General features: G+C 37.8%; 1 protein-coding gene across 1 annotated transcript in view; it reads left to right on the top strand.

Moving 5' to 3' along the window:
* Positions 1 to 9272: 9272 nt before the first annotated feature.
* Positions 9273 to 27730, top strand: part of LOC127440509 (UDP-glucose:glycoprotein glucosyltransferase 1-like) — a 46034-nt gene continuing 27576 nt past the window's right edge. Inside the window, exons 1-18 of the mRNA XM_051697134.1 lie at positions 9273 to 9307; positions 10170 to 10311; positions 10527 to 10606; positions 10712 to 10842; positions 10941 to 11053; positions 11190 to 11364; positions 12213 to 12309; positions 12464 to 12545; positions 12630 to 12730; positions 13360 to 13459; positions 17377 to 17437; positions 18304 to 18395; positions 18673 to 18823; positions 19693 to 19812; positions 19932 to 20017; positions 20496 to 20631; positions 26986 to 27117; positions 27310 to 27474. Of these exons, the coding sequence (XP_051553094.1) occupies positions 10178 to 10311; positions 10527 to 10606; positions 10712 to 10842; positions 10941 to 11053; positions 11190 to 11364; positions 12213 to 12309; positions 12464 to 12545; positions 12630 to 12730; positions 13360 to 13459; positions 17377 to 17437; positions 18304 to 18395; positions 18673 to 18823; positions 19693 to 19812; positions 19932 to 20017; positions 20496 to 20631; positions 26986 to 27117; positions 27310 to 27474 (1956 nt within the window). The 5' untranslated portion in view covers positions 9273 to 9307; positions 10170 to 10177. The remainder of the gene's footprint in view (positions 9308 to 10169; positions 10312 to 10526; positions 10607 to 10711; positions 10843 to 10940; positions 11054 to 11189; positions 11365 to 12212; positions 12310 to 12463; positions 12546 to 12629; positions 12731 to 13359; positions 13460 to 17376; positions 17438 to 18303; positions 18396 to 18672; positions 18824 to 19692; positions 19813 to 19931; positions 20018 to 20495; positions 20632 to 26985; positions 27118 to 27309; positions 27475 to 27730) is intronic.

Raw genomic sequence — 27730 nt, 5'->3', positions numbered from 1 at the left:
CATGAGGGTGAGTAAATGATGAGAGAATTTTCATTTTTGGGTAAACTGTTCCTTTAAGTTGACAACTAAGCAACACAACAATGCTAGAGAAAACAAAATGTGAATAAGGTATCAGGAAGAATTACCCCACTGGAAATGTATCCTTCCTGTTTAACTGACTTTCAAGATGTTCTTATGGATGTCTTCTACTTAATGATCTGCAGTGGGAATATTTTTTTCTCAGTAACCATAAAGGCAGACTACTCTTCACTTATTACATATTTAACCAAGCCTAGAGTGTTTTTACATTATATAGGCGCAAATGTCTTATCATGAACGATCCGCATAATTCATGAATGATCCAAGGCAGCCCTTTATTACTATCTTAATGTGATACTGTCATTCCTTTCAGCTGAAAATAACTGGGAAATGCTCTTTATCAAACCCGCAGTGGTAATTCTTCAATGCAAAACTTACTCACTCATCTTGACTAGTTTGGTGACCAAGGCATCCACCCAGCCAATCAGAGTGTAAAGTGTTAGGTCAGAACCATACTGTGTGCAAGTATGCAAAAGCTTGGCTAACGCATTACAAGCGGGCAGTCCTTTTGTACACTAAACATGCATTCTTTCATTACTTTGTACTATGTGGGTTACACACCTCCGTATTCACAGGGGCCATAGAGTAACCCTTAAATGTTTGTACTATTTAACCCAATGTGCTTAATTTTGATCATTTAACTAACTTGCTCAGCAAGATTCTCTTTAAACTATTCTTGCTCTGCCATGACAGTTGTTCAGGTGAAAGAGAAAATTGGCCATAAATAACGCAGCTTACGCTAATGCCCACTATAGCACCCCTTGTGGAAGTACTGAGAATGCACCATGTTGTGTTGCATATTTCAGAATGCACCGATGCGTGAAATCAAGCTAGCTAGAGGCGTCTGCATTCACATACTCGCATACAGTATGTTTCAGTCCTTTAATGTGAGTCGAGCAAAGTGACTTAATTGTTTCTGAAAGAATGTGAGTGTGTGTAAGAGCGAAAGCAGCACTAGTGAATCCCTGAGCTCTGCAGAGAGAGCGTTCTGCCGGGTGCATTTCAAAAATGGATAGTCAAAGACACCAATAAAAATAATTTAAAAAAGATTTCATTTTAATATAAACATGTTGGTGCTTCCTGTCTTAATTGTTTGGCTTTGTATAGAGATTTTGTGTGCATATTCACTTTAAACTCACACAAGCAAAATTAAAGGAATATTCCAGGTTATTTTCTTAACTTAATGCCTATGGACATTGTTTACGACAGATTTTAAATTGGACTTATCCTTCAGTGAAAAACAACACATGTATTAAGAAAAGTTCACTCAAAAATTAAAATTCTGTCACTATTTACTCCCCCTCATGTAGTTGTAAGTAAATACTTTCTTTCATTACTGGAACAAAAAAGGAGATATTTAGCAGATGGTCCAAGCTACTTTCTCCACGAAATGACATTATTCACTAGCGATATTGATTTTTTTCTTAACAGATACAGATATTTGTATACGTCCGATAACCAAAACAAATTAATGATCAAGTCATGCATAAACCATTTCAAGGACTGTTCATTGGTGACGTCAAGTGACGTCATTGTTCCATGAACATTTCCTGCTTGTCAGAGACTATTTAGCAGAGTCTGGCCACTTCTATTAAAATGAATGGGAGAAATTGGAACGCCCAGCGGTTAACAGATGTAGAAAGGAAGTCCTCTTTTACAGGTAAATAGCCAATCACCTTTTAGATACAGAATTTGAAATTGCCTGTCAATCAACTCAAGAACACACATGCGCATTAGTTATACAAGACTGTAAAATTGTTAAAGATGCACAATTTATTATACCAGTTGTGAAGGAATGACGCCCCCGTGGATCATCTTCACCAGTGATGAATTTTCCCCGTTTGGAGGCGCATGATGACACCAGTGGTTAAATCCATATCTCAAGAAGCGATATGATAGGTGTGGGTGAGAAATAGATCAATATTTAAGTCCATAAATGTATTTACCATAAATTCTCCTCCCTGCCCAGTAGGTGGTGATATGCACGAAGAATGCATAAATACCAAAAACAAAAGAAGAAGAATGTAAACGTGAAAGTGCGTGACAGTAAAAAAAAGACTTAAATATTGAACTGTTTCTCATATAATATATTGCTTCAGAAGATATGGATTTAACCACTGGAGTCTTACGGCTTGCTTTTCTGCTGTGTTTCTGTGCATTTTGGAGCTTCAGAATTTTGCCACCCATTCACTTGCATTTTATGGACTTACAGAGCTGAGATATTCTTCTAAAAATCTTTGTTTGTGTTCAGCAGAAGAATGAAAATCATACACATGTGGAATGAAATGATGGTGAGTAAATAATGAGAAAAATGTCATTTTTGGGTGAACTATTCCTTTAATCTGTTCTGATATATTTACTGCACCCCAAATTATTATAATTTTTTATTTTATTTTTTCTGTGTGCAGAGCCTACATCAAACATGGTGAACTATCAATAACATTAAATCTCAATGGTTCATTGACGCACGAGTCGTACGGACTAATTTATGACATTTTTGGGTGCTTTTTAAGTTTTAAAGTGAGGCACTAGCCAATGTTATTGTGTAGAAACCAGTGACAGCATTCTTTAAAATATACTCCATGGACTTTATTCACAGTAGTGCGATCTTTAATTTTTGATGGGCATGAAAACGAGGCTGTGAGGGATATACTTGCAGACTTTTCAATGGCATGCACTGTCGAAAGTTGCAGAAAGCTCCTGGATCACATCTAGGGATGGCACTACTGTGAAAAAGGTTTATTATTTTCCATAGGTGAAAGTCAAATGGATTTGTTTAGGTTGAATAAGTAATGACACAATTGTTATTTGTGGGTGTACCATTCCCTTTATTCACTCATTAATTGAAAAAAATTCTAGAGGGAACCCAAGGCAAATAGACTTCCGAGTTGGCCTACAAAGCTGACGTCATGATGACTTTAGGAATTGCATAAATATATGTGTATTTATATATATATATATATATATATATATATATATATATATATATTATTTTTTTCTTTGTTTTTTGTTTCCCTCCATTTATCATTGTAAAACTATACAATGACAATAGAAGTTTACATTCCATAGAAAGTGACACTTGCCCCCCACACAGACAGCAGCTCTGCGGCGGAAAACAGAGACCCTCACCAGACATGCACCAGACAGCAGCCCCTGGAGCTGAGCCTATGCCACCGAAGCAGCTGACTCAGACGAAAACGCTCTCCCTGGTAATTACAAAATACCTCCTGGCACGGATATCAAGACACATTTCTTTGTCCTGTTGAATTGAAAGGCAGAGGATCACTGTATCAGCAGCCATTATTGTCTGGAATAGATGGGGGTAATCACTTGTGCTCCTCAGAGTTCTGCGGGGGTAATGAATTGCTATGCTGTGTCTCTTGGACAAGAGCCACACCGAGAATCACTTGTACCCATGGCCATTGTTCTGCCAGGGATATAATATGAATTCCCAGTATGAAAAATACAATATATCGAGAGAAGATGAAGTGGCTGCCAGAAGAATTAGAAGCATTTCTATAGCGCTGCACAATAAGTATTGAACCTGGGAGATGATGGACTACAGCAAACTTTCGTTTTGACCAAGACAATTGCCTCAGCAGGTTTTCGGGTTCTTTACAACAAAGAAAAGTGTAGACTGATCAACCATTAAAACAGAACATATTGGTCAACCATGAATCAGAATATTAAACATATATAAAGGGCTTTACAATGAGAAAATGTTTTTAAATATTTATTTGCCCTGCCAACATTTCCACAGGCCCAATCACAAAATGAATATACTGTGGTGTGTGTGTGTGTTGATAATTGAAATATTGATCACATCATAATTGATAGGTTTTCCTTAAATATTAAGTTTTCTTTACACAAAAAAAAAAAAAAAAAAAAAAAATTGCAACGTTTTAAATTTGTAATCATGGGAAATTAAATCACTATAATCAATTTCATCTATTCAAATACAGTACAATGCAAAACATTACTAGGTTATTCTTCTAAGACTATCAAATCTCACAATCTTGACAAAACCTCATCTATGTCAGGCACATGTAGATCAGCAAAATTCGCAACAATGTTCAATACATTAAAAAAAAAAAAAGTTTTGAAGGCATAAAAATGTGTACATGTGTTGATTGTCTTGCGAGATGCTCTAGAAGAAGCACTGGCCAAATTAGCTAAAGGCCATCCTGTGATCCTGTGAAAAAAATTTTTTTTTTTTTTTTTTTACTTAGCCTAAAAAATGTCTGAAATCTAGAAAGTTGAGCAGAAAACATTTTAGTGAAGCATAGTTAAAACACTTTTGGAAAAGAAAGTGCTAAATTGCCCAAATAACATTGTAGAAGAGCGCAATGAAATGGTCTGGTTCCAGAAGTAAAAATCCCATTCATTTTCTCCAAACACAAATTGATTTTTAACAATAACTTATAAACCTTTAAAGACAGACTTATAGTGAGATCTGAGGTTGTTAATCGATGGTATATACTTCTGTTGAAGCCATCAGTCCATGTTAATTCATCTTCATTTTTTCTTTACAAAAAAAGAGAAACAATTACTAACTAGCAATCCTAGCTGGAAATGAGTTATTCTTCTAAGAAAGTTATGCTTCTAAGAATATCACAAATAATTCCCACAATATTGACACAACATCTTTGTTGGGCACGTATCTGAGGTTGTTAATCAATAGTAGGCATATACATATATATATATATATATATATATATATATATACATATACATACACACACACACACACACACACACACACACACACTTCTGTTGAAGCCATCAGTCTGTGTTATTTCATCTTTCAGTATAAAAAAAAAAAAAAAAAAAAAAAAGAAAAAATCATGGTTAATAGTGGAATTCTTTGTGGAAAAACTACACATGAATACTGAAGAAAAAGATTCACCAAGTTTTGTCAGTCGCAGCCAACAGACTGCAGCAAATGAGCCCAGCAGCAATCGTCCACTCCCATGATGCACTGCATATGACACAATCGAGTCGGTCTCCCTAAACTCCTTAAGTATTTGTATATACAAATATACTGTATATTGTTTATGTACTTATAATCAACAACTTAAATTAACAGTTTTATATACTGCTATCGTTTTTAATTACTTTAATTCGCTATATGATTTATGGTATTATTATTTATTCTCTCATTAAAGACATGAAGTAGACAATTGTCAGGATACACTAGTAGCGAGGAGAGGACCTAAATGCAGGATGGCAAATGACAGGCTTTTATTAATCAAAATAACAGAAAACAAACAGAAACTACCTTGAAGTGGAAAAACACAATCCAGGGCGACAAACACATTGACGGGCTGGAACAGGAGAACCGACAGACATTCACACAGCAGGGAACATGACCGACTGGGACCTAACAGGGCATGTAAACACAGCAAACATCCACACAGTAAAGACACATGGCAAGGCAGTAAGACAACAAACTGGCACCAGACAGAGCATAAAGGGAGGTTAAATAAGGGAGCAAACAAGGAGGGTGACAAGGAGGGCAGGTGAAACTAATACCAAGATAACAGGGCAAATGAGGGGGAGGGGTTATCACTCAAGACAGAGGCAATGAGAAACCAATACAAAGCCACACACTCACACAAACGACAGACACAAACAATAGACATGAGTGCATGCTGCCAGGATGACATAAGAGCAACATGCACTCATGCAAAATAACAAGAACACAAAAGAACACATGACAAGACCAAAAAGGCAAGCCATGTATTCTCACACAAGACACAGACCAGACAAGACATGAGTGCACACCACAAGACAAAACACAAGTGCCTGGACTCAGCTACCAAGTAAATAAAACCAAAACCAAGCGAAGTGGCTGAATCCAGACACAAGACAGAAACAAACATCTGCAATCAAGATGGCTGAAAAGGTGGGTGTGCACTTTGCATGATGTCACAACTTGTGGGTGGCAGTGGCACTGGTTGGCCATGACTGTATCACAAAATTCACCTCAAAGAACTCTTCACAGTGAATTAAGTTGTAATAGCACTTATCTATAATCATTAGTCATCAGTTGCCAGTATAATTTACATTTTTGAGTGTTCTTTAAACCTGAGATCAGGGCTGATTATAATGTACAAACGGTGTGAAACGTATGTGACCATTTCACCTTTCTTATGCAGGTGATTTTTTCTTTTGTTAAACATATAATTTTACACTATGCAAGTCAGTGCCATGGAAACATGATGTCATATCCTCATCAAGTTTTTAGACTCAAGCATTATTCACCTCAAGAAAAGTTGCTCTTATAAGAAAACTATTTCCTCAAGTGTTTCCACAAAGCACTTCTTGAGGAATTTCATGGTGAGAGTCACAGTATGAAGACATTCATTTTCTGGACTGGATCATTTGCTAAAATGTAAGCCTTAAATATTAAATTCAGTGGTTGCATAAGTTATTCATTTTCTCTGTGAATTCCATTTCTAACTAATGATTACAATATCATTGTTGGCTTTAAAGTAATAGTTCTTTTGTTCCAAGCAAGAAAGAAAGTCAAACAGGTTCAATGGTGAGTGTAAATGACAGAAGTTCCAGTTGTGGGTGAACTAACCCTTTAAGGACAGCAATTTGGTTCTTAATCAGGGTAATTGATTTTTATTACTCAACACCTTTTGAAGCAGGCTACTGGTTTTACAGCCCCCCTCTGAGATAAAAGGTTAGCGCTCCAGTGGATAGGTTAACAGCCACTGCGGCAAAGCAGAGTGACTATGCCCTATGCTTTTCTCTTTTTCTGTCCACAAGCTAATGCATAATGGAGCACCACCCAGCCCCCCCAGAAGCCCACTTCAATCTGTCACACTTGATCTACAGTTTAATTCAGTCCCAGAGCATACCATAAGCTTATAAGAGCCATTTTTAACAAAGACAAATTATTATTATTATTTTTTTATTTTATTTTATTTATTTATTTTGTAAGGTTATATTTTGGTGCTGTGACTGGATACCATTTTTTTAAGCTTTTAACCATTTTAATAACTTTTTGTTTCCTTTATTCTAATTAGCTTCTTTTGCAGTTCAATTAAATAGTCCTGTGGTGTAGCAAATTAATATTTGAGAGTAAAAATGTTCCATGTAGTTTCCCAATTAATGAGGTCATAAAAACGGCATGTATGATAATTATACGAGAATTAGACAAACCTTGTTGAAAGCAGTTTTAGATTGAATATAGCATGTCTCACTGCAGGACACAGCTGCCTGTCAATGTGTGTGAAACTGAATGTCAAGTATTCATAAAATGGTAGAAACAGAGCAAATTCTGTTAATAAAAAAACTTCCCAACTAAAGTTTGTGATTTATGCCTGGGCAAATTCAACAACAAAGCATTTTCTGACAGTCTGAATCCATTTAGATGTTCTGGAATATTAGATAAGCATATGCATTAAAATTGTATTATTATTATTATTATTATTATTATTATTATTGTTTTATTTTTTTTTATTATTTTTTTTTAAGGGGAGATTTATTGATGCTACTACTGAAAGATTTAGGATGAAGGTCTGATGCTGCTTCAGACTGACTTAGATCTGTCAGAATTGTTTTAAAAAGGTTGCTACTGAACAAAATGTATTGAAAACATGTATTGCTCTTTGCCATGAAGGTGCACAATTCATAAACAATTAAGCCTCATTTGTTCCTTGACCTATTGTTCCATTGTTCAACTACATTTGATTAATTGTCTGAATATACCACAATATTAGTCACATATTACAACTTCAACAAAGCCCTTTTATTATTTCCTATTTTTGTTCTGATTTGGACATATTTTGTTCTCAACAGCCGTCACAAACATACAGTAATGGAAGTGGTTTGAAAACTATTCTACACAATGCATCTACCTACTGCTCATGTGTCCCTCATACCAGTTTAATGACTACAGATATAACATTTATCATAGTTTTCTTATTTTTATGTGATGAAGCTACAAAAAGTCAAATTGTGTGTCTGTGGTCTCATTAATTTTGTTAAAAATGTATTAAATTAAGATTTTCCATTAAAACCCCAACTTTTTTGTGCTAGCCCTTAACATATCAGGCTGTGCTGAGCAAACAATACATTGATTTTTAATTGTGTTTTCCATTTTAATAATCCAGTATTATCACTCTTGTCTCAACCACGTCACAACTCTCCAACCACTAGGCTACTTTCACCCACATATTTTTAACACATTTCATTAAATTCAATAGATAATTTGTAATACACAATTTATTCATTATTCCATATTTTTGTTACAATAATTATAAATGTTTTTTTTTTTTTTTTTTTTTTTTTTTAAATGGCCACTCGTTTGGTGTAGCACAGGCCACATAGCATGCATAGAATTCATAAACTCTTTATACATTTATAGATGCAAATATAATTTTGAAAAGTGGCTGATTTAATATTTTAATTTAATGTGACAGGGTTGAGTTGTTGAGATAATACCCATCTTACTATAATACACTTTAAAATATTAATACAAATGATGACATTTCTTACCTGTTTCCACACCATGCTGTTGAAGAAAGATGAATGATGTTACTTTTGGTTAATAATGTCACATATGGGTGGAACTAAAATGTTTATGGGCTGAAAATGGCTGGTGTAACGGGGTTGAGTTCAGGCTGAAGGACAAAACTTTATAGCCTGGTTTCTATAAAAATAATAATAATAATAAAAAATAAATAAATCATGCATCCTCAGCATAGGAACACATACTGTAAATATCTACATTAAAGACAAAAATTATAGACAGGGTGCACATTTTTATTAATTATTTTCTAGGTACAAATTCAGTGTAGTGCTTCAGGGATATAAATTATTGGGGAAAATGTTGAATTTCTTCATTATTCTCACGCATTATCGCTGTCAATCCAGTTTCAATATTTTCTATTTAAGTTAAATGCTCCTACGCTCTCGTCTTGAGCCAAGATGGCGTCCATGGTGAACAAGCTGTCCAATGTTTAGCCTGCAAGCAATGTTGCAGTTTGCTGTTCTTGTCACTCACATTACTGATATTTATTAACGAATCAGATTTTATTTTATATTAATTTGGTATCTAGTGTGACATGGATCAAGTACCATGAGACGTTTTTAATGTTTAAAGCCATAGTTTTGGAAAGGCAGGAAGAGTAGGTCCTACTCCTGACCCGTGGGATGGACAGTTATATCCGCCCAAACAAGGCAACTCTCGTGGCAGGTTCAGAAGCCGGTGCTGGTATGATGTTCACTTTTCTTTCACCATTATTCTATCGCATTGTTGGTTACTCTGGTTATTAAAACAATGTCTATCTAGTCTTCACACCATGCACATTGCAACATATTGAACATTTGATGGAAATTTTTTGGTGCGAAGCAAATGGATGTCTAGTTTAAATAGTCGTGCTAGCTATGAGTGTGAGTCAGGCTATTAACATATGGGCTACTGTCATTATTCTGTCAAAAGAAAAGTGAGTTCATTTTACACGCTGGATTCCTCTGTTTAGACTAACTTCTGCACATTATTTTTTATAATGGTGCTTAACACAATTCAATCCCATTTCACTCCCATGATGATTCTATAATTCGTATTGTACGCCTTATTTTTGTTATGTTTTTTTTAATTTCACCTCAGTGCTAGTTTGACGCAATCAAAATACTAAATTGCTTAAAATGTTTCGAAAAGAATTGTTCTAATGGCCAATGGAGGAAGTCAATGAGAACCCGGAACTCTTGCACGATGTTGACTCTGATTGGATACGGCTTGCCTTAATGTCCACGCTTAGCGCTCTGATTGGCTGAGGGTCAGGTCGAGTTCAGCTGTCAAATGTAGCGAGAGAGACAAACAGAGCGTGTCAAAGCCGTGATAAATAAGCAGTACAATTGTATGATTATAATTCAGAAAGTTGTCGAGTCAAAACTTAACCTAACAATATTCCTGAACTTTGCGGCAATAAATTAATGGAAAAAGGAAAGTTTCACTTTGTTTTCCAAAGTTTGACATGTTTGACTATACCAATTGCAAGTGTAACAGTAGGTTATGATTACCTTTGAGTCCTTTTGTTAATCAGACACTAACAGTTGCATTTTATCATGCTCAGGAGGAAAGATGTGGATCCTGTGTGCTAGACTGCTGGCTCTGGGCTCTGTCATCTCTGTCATCTCTGTCAATGGAGACTCCAAAGCTGTCACAACAACATTGACTGCTAAATGGCCCTCTACACCTCTCCTGCTGGAGGCTAGGTTAGCTATCCATGTGTCTTTGAAGCTTAGACACAATTATGCCACTTTGTACAATATTGCATGTTTGTTAAATATTTAATGCTGCAGTTTGCTTATTATTGTCATCAACTTTGTACCCTAGTAATATAAACCCCAGTTTATGCTGAGGAGATTGTATTGCAAGTCACTTTGGATAAAAATGTAAACCTTCTAATAATGTTGCTTTTGTGCCACAGTGAATTCCTTGCTGAGGAGAGTCAGGACAAGTTCTGGGACTTTGTTGAGGCCAACCAAAATATTGAAAATGAGCATGATGGTAAGGTTTAATCTGAATCTTGTCTTTTGCTTTCATTATTATACATGCCTGTATGTATGATATGAAGCTATCGGCCTTTGAGATCTTGTGTTTGATATGTTTCAGACACAGATCTGGCATACTACGAGCTCGTCATAAAGAGGGTCAGTGAGCTTCTGAGTCCAGTGCAGCTGAACCTACTCAAGTTCGCCTTGTCTCTGAGGGCCTATTCATCCACCGTTCATTCCTTCCATCAGGTCACTGATGCCTTTCACAGTAGACACAAAGTTGATCTGGAGTAAACCTGTTTGACTCCATGTGTTATTTACTCAACATGTGCTGTATGTTTGTGTAGATCGCATCGAATGAGCCTCCTCCAACTGGCTGTAAAGCTTTCTTCAGTGTTCATGGACAAACGTCTTGTGACACAGAAAAACTTCAAACCATTATAGATACTGGTTTAGAACGGTAAGTTAAAACCCTGTAGCCATCTTTACAACAACAATAAAATGTTATATATACACCAGACAGGGTCCCTGACTGGTTCATGTTTATAAATGCAGACAAACACGCTTTTTATTTTATGAATTGTTTTACCTTTCAGGCCTAAACCATACCTGTTCAAAGGTGATCACAAATTTCCATCAGCCAATCCAGATGCACCCGTTGTCATCCTTTATGCTGAGATAGGCACCAAAGAGTTCTCCAGATTCCATCAGCTGATGCTGGCTAAAGCCAACGAGGGCCTGATCACTTATGTTTTACGACACTTTCTCTCAGTAAGAAATCTAGACCAGAAACTTATAAGAATGTCATAACAATATAATCCTTAGATCATAATGAAAGGCTTTTAAAAGACAAATAGCTTCAGAATGCAGTAAAAGCAGACTTTTTATGTCATAATGAATGTGCTTAAAGCAATAGTTCACCCAAAATTTTAAATTCTCTTATCATTTACTCATATTCATGCTATCCCAGATGTGTATGACTGACTTTCTTCAGCAGAATGCAAATTAAGATTTTTAGAAAAAATATCTCAGCTTTGTAGGTCTATACAATGCAATTGAATGGTGATCAGACCTTTGTAGCTCCAAAAATCACAAAGGAAACATAAAAGTAATCCATATGATTCCAGTGTTTAAATCCATATCTTCAGAAGTAATAGGTGTGGGTGAGAAACAGAACAATATTTAAGTAATTTTTTACTCTAAATCTAAATCAAAGTCTAAATCAGATGTGAAAGTGAAACTAAACATGCACCACATGTGACTGAGATGTGAAAGTGGAGATTTAGGGTAAAACAAAAATACTTAAATTGTGATCTGTTTCTCACCCACACCTATTATATAGCTTCTTTAGATATGGATATAAACACAGGAGTCTTATGAATTACTTATGTTTCCTTTATGTGAGTTTTGGAGCTATAAAGGTCTGATCACCATTCACTTGCATTGTATGGACCTACAGAGCTGAGATATTCTTCTAAAAATCTTTGTTTGTGTTCTGCTGAAGAAAGAAAGTCATACACATCCGGGATAGCATGAGGGTGAGTAAATGATGAGAGAATTTTCATTTTTGGGTGAACTAGCCCTTTAAAGTGTTTTTATCTACTCTGCCATGCCTGCAGAATCCCAGCAAGAATAAAGTATACCTGTCTGGATACGGAGTGGAGCTGGCCATCAAAAACCAAGAGTACAAAGCGAAAGATGATACACAAGTTCAAGGTTTGATGGCATCCAGACTGGTCTCTATGTTGTTTTATTGTGATATATATATATATATATATATATATATATATATATATATATATATATTGCATATGTATAATTTAAGAACAGATGTTCTTATTAGCAAATAATTTTTTTCCACCTTTTAAAGCTGGAGCTGATGTGAATGCCACAGTAATAGGTGAAAATGATCCTGTGGATGAAGTTCAGGGTTTTTTGTTCGGTAAACTCAAGTAAGTGATTCACTCCATTGACTAAAATGAATTATTATATTTGAGCAGGATAGCACATTAGCTTGATTTTATTTTGTCTGTCAGGACTATTTATCCTGAGCTGAAGGAACAGCTGAAGGAGCTCCGCAAGCATTTGATCGAGAGCACCAATGAGATGGCACCACTCAAAGTCTGGCAGATGCAGGGTGAGGTTTCAGCACTGGATTACTGCTGGCGTGCACAACACTAACTTTTATAAAAATGGAAATTTCTGAATCTAAATTGTAAATGGATGAGCCGCTCTTGAAGCTGTTCTTAAAAAGCTGATATATGCACATCATTGATCGCACATTGTACAATCAGTGTTACTACATTGCTTTACTTACTTGTAACTTACAGCTAAACATATGAACTGTACAGTCCCCTTTAAAAAACAAAAGGTGAACTTGGCACATTTACAATAATGCTGCAACTTAAAAGCATCAGTTATGACTTTACCTGTGACTAAGTAACCACTCAGTTAGTTCAGTGCTCATTCTGACAGTCTGTTAATTAGCTGTGGTTCTGCTGGCCTTGTGTGGTTGTCAAACACGAGTCCCCCAGGCCCAGAGCTCATTGCTGCTCTATCAAGGTAAAATCAGCAGAGACTAGCCACAACTAGCAAAACTGAGCCGACACAGAGTCACAGTTGAAGGCACTGTTTCTGTCCCAGTGGTACTAAAATGGTGCTTTTACACGGAATGTATTAATGTTATGTGTAGAATTGCCATATACAGGTTATTTCAAGAACAGAACATTATTTTTTGAGCTTGACATGTCAGATGTTCTGTATCAGATCTCAGCTTTCAGACGGCCGCTCGTATCCTGGCAGCTCCTTCTGTAGATGCTCTCAATGTCATGAGGGATTTGAGCCAGAACTTCCCTACCAAAGCCAGGTAAAGGAGAATCTCTCTCTCGCGCTCTCGCTCTCTCGCTCTCTCGCTCTCTATTTCCGTTTTAAGATGTTTTATTGGCTTGACAAACATTTGTATTGCCAAAGCATTTCAAGTTTAGCTGCATATAAAGGGAATTGTGCAAAACTATGTACATGAATTAAAGGAATAGTTCTCTCATCATTTACTCACCCTCATGCCATCTGCAGAACACAAACAACATTTTTCGGAAGAATATGATAAGATTGCTTCAGAAGACATGGATTAAACCAGTGGAGTCTTATGGATTTAAATGTTTTTTGGAGATTCAAAGTTTTGGTCACCATTCACTTGCTTTGTATGGACCTACAGAGCTGAGATATTCTTCTAAAAATCTTAATTTGTGTTCTGCTGAAGAAAGAAAGCCATACACATCTGGGATGGCATGAGGGTGAGTAAATGATAAGAGAATTTTCATTTTTGGGAGAACTAGTCCTTTTAAGAGATAAAAAGGATACAATATACAGTGTAATTGACAAAGAAAGATAAAAGGGATGACATTTAAAAATAAAATAGAGGAAATAAAGGAAAAAAGAATATTAAAATAATACAAGTACTGAGAAGCAAGAATAGAATAGGACACAAGTCTCTCTCTTTGTCTTTTTTTCCCTCTAGTGCTGAAAACATACTATTTCTTCAATTCACTCACACAAAAACATTATGTCCTAACCAGATATGATGTGATAAAGCGACAGTCAAGTCAGATCTCTTCTATAATTACAGAAATAAATGATCTTTTCTATTATTACAGAATATAAATCCTCTCTGGGTTGTTATTATTATAATATTTTTTTTTCTGTCATAACCAACCACAAAGCAAAAAGACATGTTGACGGTGTTTTTTATTTTTGCAATGGTTGGATAGCCCCACCCACAGTGAAATCTCATTAGTCCAAAATCCCACTCCTCATAGCTGTATATCAAACATTAAATATGTTCTGATTGGCTGTGATTTAGTCATTTCAAACAGTATTTCACTTTCATTGAGAACAAGCATTACTTGATTCAGGAAACACGTGGTTAGGACACTTTCTTTATATCATGTGTTTTTTTTGTTGTTTTTTTTTTTCTTTTTCCTCTCTCTCATTAATTCATCATTGACCCTGTAGCTATAAAGCTTTATGTCAGTCTGGCAGTGAAATGCTCAAGTAATCAGAAAGTTATTATTCTTGCTTGTTTCATATCTAATGTTCTTGGCCTAAAGTGAATGTTTTCATAGTTGAGGTGTTTAGAAAGCAAACAGAGACAAAACTGTCTTCATAGATTTAATTAATACTAAGTTGAAAAAAATGACCTGTCAGCACTTATGATGAGATAATTTGCTTCGTTTATGCCTAAACAGCAGAGCCACAGCTGGGCTTTTTGGCAAATGTGTTTTAAATTTGCCTCCTATGCTAAAATGCAATTTTGTTGAAGTAATCATCAACATTATTGAGTATAGTACTCAGTCATGTATAGCCCAGTGCAGTTAACAGCAACTCTGACTCATCATATGTGAAGGGAGTGTATATACAGGTGCATCTCAATAAATTAGAATATCGTGGAAAAGTTCATTTATTTCAGTAATTCAACTCAAATTGTGAAACTCGTGTATTAAATAAATTCAATGCACACAGACTGAAGTAGTTTAAGTCTTTGGTTCTTTTAATTGTGATGATTTTGGCTCACATTTAACAAAAACCCACCAATTCACTATCTCAAAAAATTTGAATATATCATAAGACCAATAAAAAAAACATTTTTAGTGAATTGTTGGCCTTCTAGAAAGTATGTTCATTTACTGTATATGTACTCAATACTTCGTAGGGACTCCTTTTGCTTTAATTACTGCCTCAATTCGGCGTGGCATGGAGGTGATCAGTTTGTGGCACTGCTGAGGTGGTATGGAAGCCCAGGTTTCTTTGACAGTGGCCTTCAGCTCATCTGCATTTTTTGGTCTCTTGTTTCTCATTTTCCTCTTGACAATACCCCATAGATTCTCTATGGGGTTCAGGTCTGGTGAGTTTGCTGGCCAGTCAAGCATACCAACACCATGGTCATTTAACCAACTTTTGGTGCTTTTGGCAGTGTGGGCAGGTGCCAATTCCTGCTGGAAAATGACATCTTTAAAAAGCTGGTCAGCAGAAGGAAGCATGAAGTGCTCCAAAATTTCTTGGTAAACGGGTGCAGTGACTTTGGTTTTCAAAAAACACAATGGACCAACACCAGCAGATGACATTGCACCCCAAATCATCACAGACTGTGGAAACTTAACACTGGACTTCAAGCAACTTGGGCTATGAGCTTCTCCACCCTTCCTCCAGACTCTAGGACCTTGGTTTCCAAATGAAATACAAAACTTGCTCTCATCTGAAAAGAGGACTTTGGACCATTGGGCAACAGTCCAGTTCTTCTTCTCCTTAGCCCAGGTAAGACGCCTCTGACGTTGTCTGTGGTTCAGGAGTGGCTTAACAAGAGGAATACGACAACTATAGCCAAATTCCTTGACATGTCTGTGTGTGGTGGCTCTTGATGCCTTGACCCCAGCCTCAGTCCATTCCTTGTGAAGTTCACCCAAATTCTTGAATCGATTTTGCTTGACAATCCTCATAAGGCTGCGGTTCTCTCGGTTGGTTGTGCATCTTTTTCTTCCACACTTTTTCCTTCCACTCAACTTTCTGTTAACATGCTTGGATACAGCCAGCTTCTTTGGCAATGAATGTTTGTGGCTTACCCTCCTTGTGAAGGGTGTCAATGATTGTCTTATGGACAACTGTCAGATCTTCCCCATGATTGTGTAGCCTAGTGAACCAAACTGAGAGACCATTTTGAAGGCTCAGGAAACCTTTGCAGGTGTTTTGAGTTGATTAGCTGATTGGCATGTCACCATATTCTAATTTTTTGAGATAGTGAATTGGTGGGTTTTTGTTAAATGTGAGCCAAAATCATCACAATTAAAAGAACCAAAGACTTAAACTACTTCAGTCTGTGTGCATTGAATTTATTTAATACACGAGTTTCACAATTTGAGTCGAATTACTGAAATAAATGAACTTTTCCACGACATTCTAATTTATTGAGATGCACCTGTACACCATGTTTAAAAAAAAAAAAAAAAAACAACAACAACAAAAAACACCCCATATTTTAATCAAAGATTTATATCTGACTATAGTCAGTGAATGAATCTCATCTCTATCTCATTAAACAGCAGTGATTTAAACAGACTTTTTTAAATGCAGATTATACTAGACTATGTATTTAGGCCCTGATTAAATGAATCATTATGATTTGGAGTCTGGTTCCAATTCCATTACACCTAAGGATTCCAGTTCCTTGCATTAATGATTGCATTAATGATTTTTAGTACTTTTGAGGAAGCGATTAAATAATTGATATTAACTTGATTATACTACATACTGTATTTTGTTTATATTTATTCTAAACACAAATACTTAACGAAAACAGTATTATTTTCTGTAACATGTTTTTTTTTTTAAACCATCATTTATAAAAGTCTGAATATGTATACAGATTATATGAACAATTATTCACCAACCATGTCTATTTATTTTCTTTGTTGAATTATTTTGTGGTACTTATTCTTTCTCATCACATTTATACTGTAAGCACACAACTCGGCTAAAACATTATTTCTCGTGACTTTGCTGCTGTAGAAACGGAGCACAGAAAATTATGTCAGACTGCTTTAGTCCACATCAGCAGAAGAATGCTGATGTTCAGAAATCATTAATGGAAAAATCATTTTGTTTGAGTAGTTTTTATTTATTTTTTTATAATAAGAATCACTTGTCACTTCCCTGCCCTAATCATGATGAACCAATACATTTATGTATGTTCTATTTAACATTCAGTATGTCAAATTTTCTCTCCTTTTTCAGGTCCATAACAAAAACGGTGGTGAATTCAGAGATCCGTAAAGAGATTGAGGAAAATCAGAAGGTGAGGGGCAACATTGTCTTTTTTTTTTCTCTTGTTCCCAGAATCCATTTCTCAAAGATGTGGTGTCAGCAGGTATTGTCATTGACTGCATAAACGCCCTTACATCTGCACCACTGAGATAATGGACTGAAAGAAGAGGACCAGTCATGACTTTGTTTTTGCCACATAATTCATAGAGAAAAATCTTTATGATGATTCTTACTTGCAATATATATATATATATATATATATATATATATATATATAAATAAATAAATAAATAAATAAAATGTCTGGAATAAAAAGACAGCAGTTACAAACATCTGTTTTGGTTTGCTGAGTTAATGAAATGGAGAATCACACTTCCGCAGACCTCCATCCCTGTTTCTTCTCTCTCCTCTACGTCGGAATGTGTTTAAACGCTTTTGTTTTCACCGAAAAGGAAATGAATGAAGCATTTGTGCCAAATACTTCTTTCATTGTTTAGCCTGTTTCCTTTCTGTGATTAGTGCTGTTTCTTGCCTCTTGTACTGCTCCTCATCCCTCAGTGTAATTGCATGCTGGGAAACATGATGAATAGAGGTTTTTTAAGGTTCTCTAATGAGCTCACTTGCTCTAATGCATGTGCCTTTACCAAATAACAAACATGAGTGTGTGGGATAAAAGCATACATATATATACTGTAAATGGGCTGAGGTTCAAAGAAGTGTGTTTGAATTATAGATCATATTTAGCATCCCTTACCTTTCAGCTTGTGTTCTGCTCTGTGAAGTCACAAACGCATGCTTCATTCTAGAGATTTGCAACCCACAGTGCTTGGGTGGTTATAACAGGGCTAATAATAATTGTGCTGTACCTATTGTACCGTTCTCTCTTCTCTACTGTAGTATTTTAAAGGCACGTTGGGCCTCCAGCCTGGAGACTCAGCTCTGTTCATCAATGGACTCCTTGTTGACCTGGATGTGCAGGATATCTTTAGGTGAGCAGTCTGATCTGAAATAGTTTTTGTAATGAAGTAGTTTGTTTCAATGATTGGTTGGTGCTTACCTAAGTAATCCATTAAAAATTGGAATTGTAACTAATTTATTGTGTCTGTTGGAGCCACGCCCTAGCTGTTGGTGCATACCAACATGCCAATATGAGCTTAAATTCGGCTCACATTTTCTAGTCCCCCTTCATTTCCTGTTCTGTCTCTCAATAAAAGTGACTCCATCCATCCATCCATCCAATTAATTGACTGTTGTTTATCTTTGCAGTGTGTTTGATTTGTTGAGGAATGAGGCGAGGGTCATGGAGGGTTTACGCAGTCTGCTCATAGACACACCATACATCCACGACATCCTCAAACTCAACGTCCAGCCATCAGATTCTGATTATGCTGTGGACATCCGCAGCCCTGCAGTTAAGGTGAGCAATATTTTACGAGACTTGTGTACTTATATACTACAGAGAGTAATACTCTGCCCTGCCCCGCCTCCCTCTTATTCTTACTTTCAATTAGCATTTTTCAATTTTGCACATAATATTACCAAAGTTCCAATACACTTACACAATGAAACAATGACATATAAAATAATAATGTGCCAGTTGTGTTAATTATGAGAAAAAAAAAAAGAATAAAAGAGAATAGAATAGCAAGATATTAATAGACATTAACTGAATAGTCCAAAAAAAATAAAAATGTATCTCATCATTTACTCACCCTTATGCCATTCCAGATGTGAGTTTTTCTTCTGCAGAACACAAACAAAGAATTTTAGAAGAACATCTCATATTGAAGAATACCTCTGTTGGTCCATACAATGCAAGTGAATGGTGACCAAAACTTTGAAGCTCCAAAAAGCATATAAAGGCAGCATAAAATTAATATATAACTTCAGTGGTTTAATCCATGGCTTGTGAAGCAATCCAATCGGTTTTGGGTGAGAACAGACCAAAACCAAACCCATTTTTCATTGTACATCTTGCCATTGCGGTCTCTAGGCACAACTTCTTTTTCAGTACCATCGAGCACTATGCACATAGGAGTTACATTTTGGTGTGTTCTCACCCAAAACTGATTGGATCACTTTATAGGATATGGATTAAACCACTGGAGTTTTATGGATTACTTTTTATGCTGCCTTTATATGATATTTGAAGCTTCAAAGTTGGCATGAGATGGAGTAAATGATGAGAGAATTAACATTTTTTGGTGAACTATTCCTTAAAGGCTATTCTGTTGTACAGACAACCAATGAGCTTGTGAATATAACTCTTTCTGTCTCATTTTCTAGTGGATTAATAACCTGGAGACAGACGGCCTATATGCGTCCTGGCCCTCTAATGTACAGGAGTTACTGCGGCCCACCTTTCCTGGAGTTATTCGACAGATCCGCAAGAACTTTCACAACTTGGTGAGTTGCACATGTGCTGCATTCCATCTTTATGACTCTTTCTTTCAAACATTAGCTTTTGACAGAATCCTCACAAAGTTTTGCAAATCATTACCAGCAAGCATTTATCATTCATGCAGGTGATGATTCTGGACCCTACTCACGAAAACACAGCGGAGCTGATCGGCGTGGCTGAGATGTTCTACAGTAACAACATCCCACTTAGGTCAGTCTGAACATAGATATAGATGTAATTACAGGAATATGATTAATATTGACTTTTTTTTTTTTTATGTCAGAGCTGTTGCACAGTGGTATGCAAGTTCGATTTTGGTCTGCCCCATGACTTTGCTTTCCTCAACTACTTTCCTGTATCTCTCCACTGTTCTGTCAAATAATAAAGGCATAAAAAGGCCATAATTTACATCACATTTTACAGTTACCAAAGTGACTTGCAGTGCAATCAAGGAATACATTTTATCAGTTTGTGTGTTACCTTGGAAACGAACCAATGTCCTTGCTGTTACCAGTGCTGTGCTGTAGAAGCTACAGTACATGAACGCAAAAAGATAATTTAATAAATTGTGGCTACATTTATGCGGAAGGATTCTCCCATTAAAGTTAATAGGCCAACTGGGTAACCTGTGTGTGGAGTTGTTATCTTTCTGCTACTAATAAATGACTCAATTTTTGTTTGTCTGCAGGATTGGATTGGTTTTTGTGGTGGATGACTCCGATGATGTTGATGGAATGCAAGATGCTGGTGTGGCTCTACTTCGAGCCTTCAACTATATCTCTGATGACGTGGACAACCAGATGGCCTTCGATGCCATCATATCGGTAAGCCAACATCACCTGGTTCCATGTAGCTAACTTCACTTGCAACACTTTAGAAAAATGTCTTAAGGGCCATTTATACAGACTGTGATATTAGCACTACAGGTCACTAAGTTTGTGTGTTGTTTTGTAGCAGGCATTCCAGCTACTGTATAGAGGTGGACTGATATGTTGGATTTACTGATTAATCGTGGCCGATAGGTGCATTTTTAAAATTATCGACTACCAGAAAAAATCAGCACCGATAGTTCTTTTCGGTTTCATTTCTCGGTAGCTGGGGCTGGAGGATTCAACAGTCTGAACTCCTTGGTTCTACAACAGTGTTTCTCAACTGGTGGGTCGTGACGCAAAAGTGGGTCTTGCTCAAGATCTGCATTGCAAGCTCCGACCCAATGTTGCAGTTTTTTTATTTTTTTATTTTTTTGTCTAACATTCATATGGTTTTCATCTTGGATGTTGTCTGCCTTATGGTCTATGATAGACAGACACTTTTGGACATTGGTTCTGCAATAGCACACAGAAAAACCTCAGTGCCGACTTGCTGTTTTCAAACACGACAGCGGAACCCTTTGTCTGGGCAGCCCGGCCGCGGAAACACAGCTGGAAAAGGGGAAGGAGAGCCGGCATTCTCATCAGACTAAGACATCGCGCAAATCGACCCCCGCTACCCAGTATTCTACTGGCAAATGTTCAGTCTCTGGACAACAAGCTCTGCGAGCTGAGAGTGCGGATCTCTTTCCAACGAGAGACGAGGGACTGCAACAGAAACTTGGATGTCTGTGGAGATTCCACACTCAGCCATCGAACCCGTGGGGTTCTCCGTGAACCGAGCGAATAGAGCAAAAGACCTCTCAGGTAAAAGCAGAGGTGGTGGTGTGTTTTATGATCAACAAATCCTGGTGTGTTCAGAGGAATGTGCATTCTATCAAGTCTTTCTGCTCTCTTGATCTGGAATTTCTCATGCATCTGTGTCGACCATCCTGGCTACCGAGGGAATTCACAGTGGTCATTATCACAGCTGTGTACATCCCCCCACAAGCCGACACAGACCGGGCACTCAAGGAACTGTATGGGAGTATAAGCAAGCAGGAAACCACGCACCCTGAGGCCACATTCATTGTGACCGGGGACTTTAACAAAGCCAACTTCAAGTCAAAAGCACCGAAATACTACCAACACATCAGTTTCAACACACGAGGGGACCGGGTTTTGGACCACTGCTACTCTCCCTTCCGGGATGGCTACAAATCCCTCCCCCACCCACCATTTGGCAAATTGGACCACTCTTCCATTCTGCTTCTGCCCGCTTACAGGCAGAAACTGAAACAGGAAGCACCTGCCCTCAGAACGATCCAGTGCTGGTCGGACCAATCAGATTCTATGCTACAAGACTGTTTTGATAAAGCGGAGATGTTCTGGTCCGCCTCTGATGACGACATCGAGGTCTACTCTGATAGCGTAACGTGTTTCATCAGAAAGTGCATAGAGGATGTTGTACCGTCCAAAACAATACGGATCTACCCTAACCAGAAACCATGGGTTAATAGCGATGTTCGCGCAGCACTTAATGCAGAATTTAAAAATAAAGAATTTTTAATTCTGGGAACGCGGAGGAGCTTAAACAAGCCAGTTATGCCCTCCGCAAAACTATCAGAGCAGCCAAACGCCAGTACAGGGACAAGATTGAAGGACAGTTCAACATCACTGACTCTAGAATCATGTGGCAGGGAATTAATATCATCACTGACTTCATAGGGAATAAAAACTCCGCCGTGAACACCGATGCCTCTCTCCCGGATGAGCTAAATACTGTTTATGCTCATTTCGAGGGAAATAACACCGCCTTCGTGGAGAGAGCACTTGCGGCCGAAGCTACAGAGGTTAGTTCACTCTCCGTCTCTGTAGCGGATGTAACCTGATTCTTCCGACGGGTGAATATCCATAAAGCCGCGGGCCCAGACGGCATTCCGGGCCGCGTCATCAGAGCGTGTGCGAACCAACTGGCTGGTGTTTTTACAGACATTTTCAACCTTTCCCTCTCTTTGTCTGTAGTCCCCACATGCTTTAAAATGGCCACCATTGTGCCTGTACCAAAGCAATCCAAAATCACTTGCTTAAATGACTGGCGTCCTGTTGCTCTGATCCCCATCATCAGCAAATGCTTTGAGAGACTAATCAGAGATTACATCTGCTCTGTGCTGCCTACATCACTGGACTCACTGCAGTTTGCTTACCGCAACAATCACTCCACTGATGATGCCATTGCATCTACACTACACACTGCTCTCTCCCACCTGGAAAAAAGGAACACATATGTGAGAATGCTGTTTGAAGACTACAGCTCAGCATTCAACACCATAGTGCCCTCCAAGCTTGATGAGAAACTCCGGGCTCTGGGCTTAAACAGCTTGCTGTGCAGCTGGATCCTGGACTTCCTGTCAAGCAGACACCAGGTGGTTTGAATGGGCAGCAACATCTCCTCATCACTGACCCTCAACACTGGAGACTTGCAGGGCTGTGTTCTCAGCCCACTCCTGTATTCACTGTACACACATGACTGTGTGGCAACACATAGCTCCAGTGCCATCATTAAGTTTGCTGATGATATGACGGTGGTAGGTCTGATCATTGACAATGATGAAATTGTCTACAGAGAGGAGGTGCACACACTGACATGCTGGTGTCAGGAGCACAACCTCTCCCTCAGTGTCAGCAAGACCAAAGAACATGTGGTGGACTTCAGGAGAAAAGACAGAGAACACAGCCCCATCACCATCAATTGAGCACCAGTGGAGAGAGTCAGCAGCTTCAAGTTCCTCAGTGTCCACATCACTGAGGAGGTCACATGGTCCATCCACACTGAGGCCATTGTGGAGAAGGCTCACCAGTGCCTCTTCTTCCTGAGACGGCTGAGGAAGTTTGGAATGAACCACCACATCCTCACACGGTTCTATACCAGCACTGTGGCGAGCATCCTGACTGGCTGCATCACTGCCTGGTACGGCAACAGCACTGCCCTCAAATGCAAAGCCCTGCAAAGGTTGGTGCGAACTGCCAGACATATATACCAGGCGGTGTGTGAAAAAAGCTCGGAGGATCACCAGAGACTCCAACCACCCGAGCTGTGGGCTGCTCTCACTGCTACCATCAGGCAGGCGGTATCGCAGCATCAGGACCCGCACTAGCCGACTCCATGAGAGCTTCTTGCCCCAAGCAATCAGACTTTTGAACTCTTGATCTCCCACGATCAAAATACATCAGCACTGCACTTTATTAATCTTACAATGGACTGTCATAATTATATTCTCTCTTAACAACACACTGGCAACTAACTATCAACCGACAGCCTGAATTTTAATACAGCACAATACAACCTACCGTATATTTTATATATACTATTTTTATTGTATACTGTGTATTCTATATTGTGTGTATGTTTATTCTATATTGTGTGTATTGTATAATGTACATTGTGTATTATTATTTGTATATTGTGTTGTGTGTAATTGTGTATAGTAGATATGTAAATTGTGTTGTGTAAATCTGATGTTTATTGTAAATTGGTATATGTCTCAACACTGTCATGACTGTTATGTTGCTCGGAACTGCACCCAAGACTTTCACCCACTGTTGCACCTGTGTATATGGTTGAGTGACAATAAAGGGATTTGATTTGATTTGCAGAGGTCTATTCAGACTGGGTCGTGGATAGCAGGGAAAGAACGATGCCATGGTTCTCCCACTGAAGATTTGTTTTTGTCGGCCGCCCAAGTGATAGCCTATTTAGGACTGACGAGGCAAATTTAATGATAATCTCGCATTCAGCTAAAGGCTTCTCATCTGCACTGATCTGATATTTTTGCAGTGTGATTAAAGCTTTTGCGCGACTGTAATGGAACCAGCTCATGCTAATGATCCGCTCTGCTCTCTGGCGCACGCGTGCAACAACCGGGCTTTCCTCTATTGCGGCGCGCAGACCCCAGAACTGATGTGACCCATTTCAATTCTATTGAGACTTTTCTAGTTTAAAGCATTACGGAGGAACTCAAGTCAAACCTCTCAAACAGTAGGGAGCCCCGACATGCCAAAAAGCACTGAGGAAAAGAGCAACACTGCTATGCGCAATAATTTGTTTTAATTACATATACCTTTACAAAATTGTTTCAGGATTTTACATGAGTAAAAGTAACTGTTATATTTTGACATAATGCTATAGTTTCATATGAAATAATTTATAGGTAGAATCTATTAGACCTCATTTTTATATCAACAGTGGCAGTTGTAGTTAAAGTTTCAAATTGTGTTTGGCTAGTATTTTTTAAAATAAATACTATAATTTATTACTAACTTTTAAGATTAGCTACATTGACCTACCTATGGTAATGAGGAGCCTTTCCTCCTGTGTAATATGTACACTGCCTGGCCAAAAAAAAAAAAATGTTGCCACTTGGATTTAAATAAGCAGATATGGTACTTAAGAGCCTATGATTGGATCATTATTGCAGTAATTAATATGTTTCAGCTGGCAATAATTATTTTAACCCTAACCGATGCAGTGTGTAGCTTCTCTCTTAAATAACCATGTCGGAAGACGTATACCGTGGTCATGGAAAAGATGTTACTGTGTTTCAGAAGAGGAAAATTATTGGCCTGCATAATTTTGTTAGTTGAGGAATTGGGCACACGCATTATTAAAACCTGGATGGATATTGATGAACCGTCAGCATTGCAGAAGAAATGTAGTTGAATCACATCATAAGTCACATCATAAAAAATGGACAGAAGAACTCATGGCTATGTTTAATAGTGAAAGTAAGAGCATTTCCACATGCACAATGTGACGAGAACTAACTGTATTGGGACTAAACAGCTGTGTGACCACAAGAAAGCCACTTCTTGTTAGTGAGGCTAATTGGAAAAAAGGACATAAAGATTGGAGTGTGGAGCAATGGAAAAAGGTAATGTGGTCTGATGAGTCCAGATTTACCCTATTCCAAAGCGATGGTCGTGTCTGGGTAAGAAGGGAAACGCATGAGGCGATGCACCCGTCATGCATAGTGTCCACTGTACAAGCCTCTGGAGGCAGTGTTATGATCTGGGATTGCTTCAATGGGTCAGGTCTAGGCTCAGCAATGTTATGCAGCAATAAAACGAAGTCAGTTGACTACTTGAATGTACTGAATGACCAGGATATCCCATCAATGGATTTTTTCTTCCCTGATGGCACAGGCATATTCCAGGACGACAATCCCAAGACTCATCGGGCTCAAATTGTGAAAGAGTGGTTCAGAGAGCATGAGGAATCATTTTCACACATGAATTGGCTACAACAAAGTCCTGACCTTAACCCCATTGAAAGTCTTTGGGATGTGCTGGAGAAGACTTTACGGAGTGGTTCGATGCAACTCTGAATGGGAATACATTTTGTGACGTTGCATAAGGTTGTTGAAACAATGCCATGACGAATGCGCACTGTAATCAAAGCTTAAGGCGGTCCAACAAAATATTAGAGTATGCGACTTATTTTTGTGGCCAGGCAGTGTATGTTCTGTTTGAATGATGTTTGAAATTAAAAAACAAACAGGTTAATAATGGGCTTATAAAAATAAATATGCTCTCCTTTTTTTTTAAAGGGGGAGAGAAAACTTCCTGTAGCTTTTGTTGTTGACATTTGACAGGTTATAAACATGAGTGCTCCAAAGAGGTTTTAAGTAGATTAATAAATCAATTTCATGTAAATGGCAACCTTATGTGAAAATGCTGCCTGAGTTTTTGCTTTTCTCAGCCGTTCTCTTGCTTCAGGATGTTGCGAGAATGCACACAGGAAAAGTTTTATAGTTTTCTGTTTTATAGCTTTTTTTGACAATAAATTTGCTCAAAATATTCTCTGTCCTGACAAAATCAGCTTCTGTCTAAACTGCCTTTGTTATGGCGTAGTTATGTTTAAAAGAAACATAAGAGCATAGTCAAATATAGAAATCTAAAATATATATTTGATGTTCATGAGAGGGCACATTGTGATCTATAATATATTCTGTACAATGCCATTATAAAATTGCATTTAAAAAGACAAGACTTGAGTTTCATTCATTTCAGATGGCAAAGGCTTTGAAGAAAGTACCAGTGTGGGGGAAAATTCATTGAAGTCGCCATGGAAAGTGAAACTTGCTGAAGTTCAGCACTATTTTATATTAAGTGGAAAGTTTTCATTTATATTATAGATCGGCCTGTTTCCCCACCTTAGTTATTGGTATCGGCAAAACCCACTATTGGTCCACAACTACTACTGTGCATAGCAAGCCATAGCTATTAATGTCTGTTCAGGGCTATGTTATAATGGTATCTGGTGTTGTTCAGATGTTGAACAGAGTTCCCAGTGGAGGCAGACTAAAGGTGGAGCACGTGGTGGGTGTGTTGGAGAAGAGATATCCTTATGTGGAGATCAGTAGCATCCTGGGGCCTGACACTGCCTATGACAACAACAGAAAAGTGAGAACTTTTCTAACTCTCTGAATGAATATTTTGATAGTTTCCTATCTCAGATTGGCATATGCATGCATTTCTAAAGAATAAGCAATACTGTAGTAAATGTGATAATGTTAAGTCAATTTCCTTTGCTAAAAGCTCCTTTTGTCTTCCAATACTCCCCCTAATGAGGTCATATGTTCTGTGTCTCCACAGGAGGGAAAGGCTTATTATGAGCAGACTGGTGTCGGCCCGCTGCCTGTGGTGTTGTATAATGGAATGCCTTTGCAACGTGAGCAGTTAGACCCAGATGAGCTAGAGACCGTTGTCATGCACAAGATCCTGGAGACTACCAGCTTTTTTCAGCGCGCTGTCTACCTGGTGAGAATTGCGGTTCCATCATGCAAAGTCTTTACGGTGTCCTCTGCTGATGTGTTGAGAAATGTTACTTTTAAAAGTAACATTACATTATTGCATTACTCCTGTAAAAGGAAGTAAAGCCCTATTCATTCATACAGGACTAGTGTTCCCTGAGGAGATTAGGAAAATGTATGTTTCACAGACGTGTTTTTTGATTTTCATTTTAACTCCAAATCTGAGAAGTCTGTTTTTTTTTTTTTTTTTTTTTTTTTTACAC

This window comes from Myxocyprinus asiaticus, chromosome 5 (assembly GCF_019703515.2).
Source record: "Myxocyprinus asiaticus isolate MX2 ecotype Aquarium Trade chromosome 5, UBuf_Myxa_2, whole genome shotgun sequence".
Classification (NCBI taxonomy): Eukaryota; Metazoa; Chordata; class Actinopteri; order Cypriniformes; family Catostomidae; genus Myxocyprinus; species Myxocyprinus asiaticus.
This window is presented reverse-complemented; position numbering and strand designations above follow the sequence as displayed.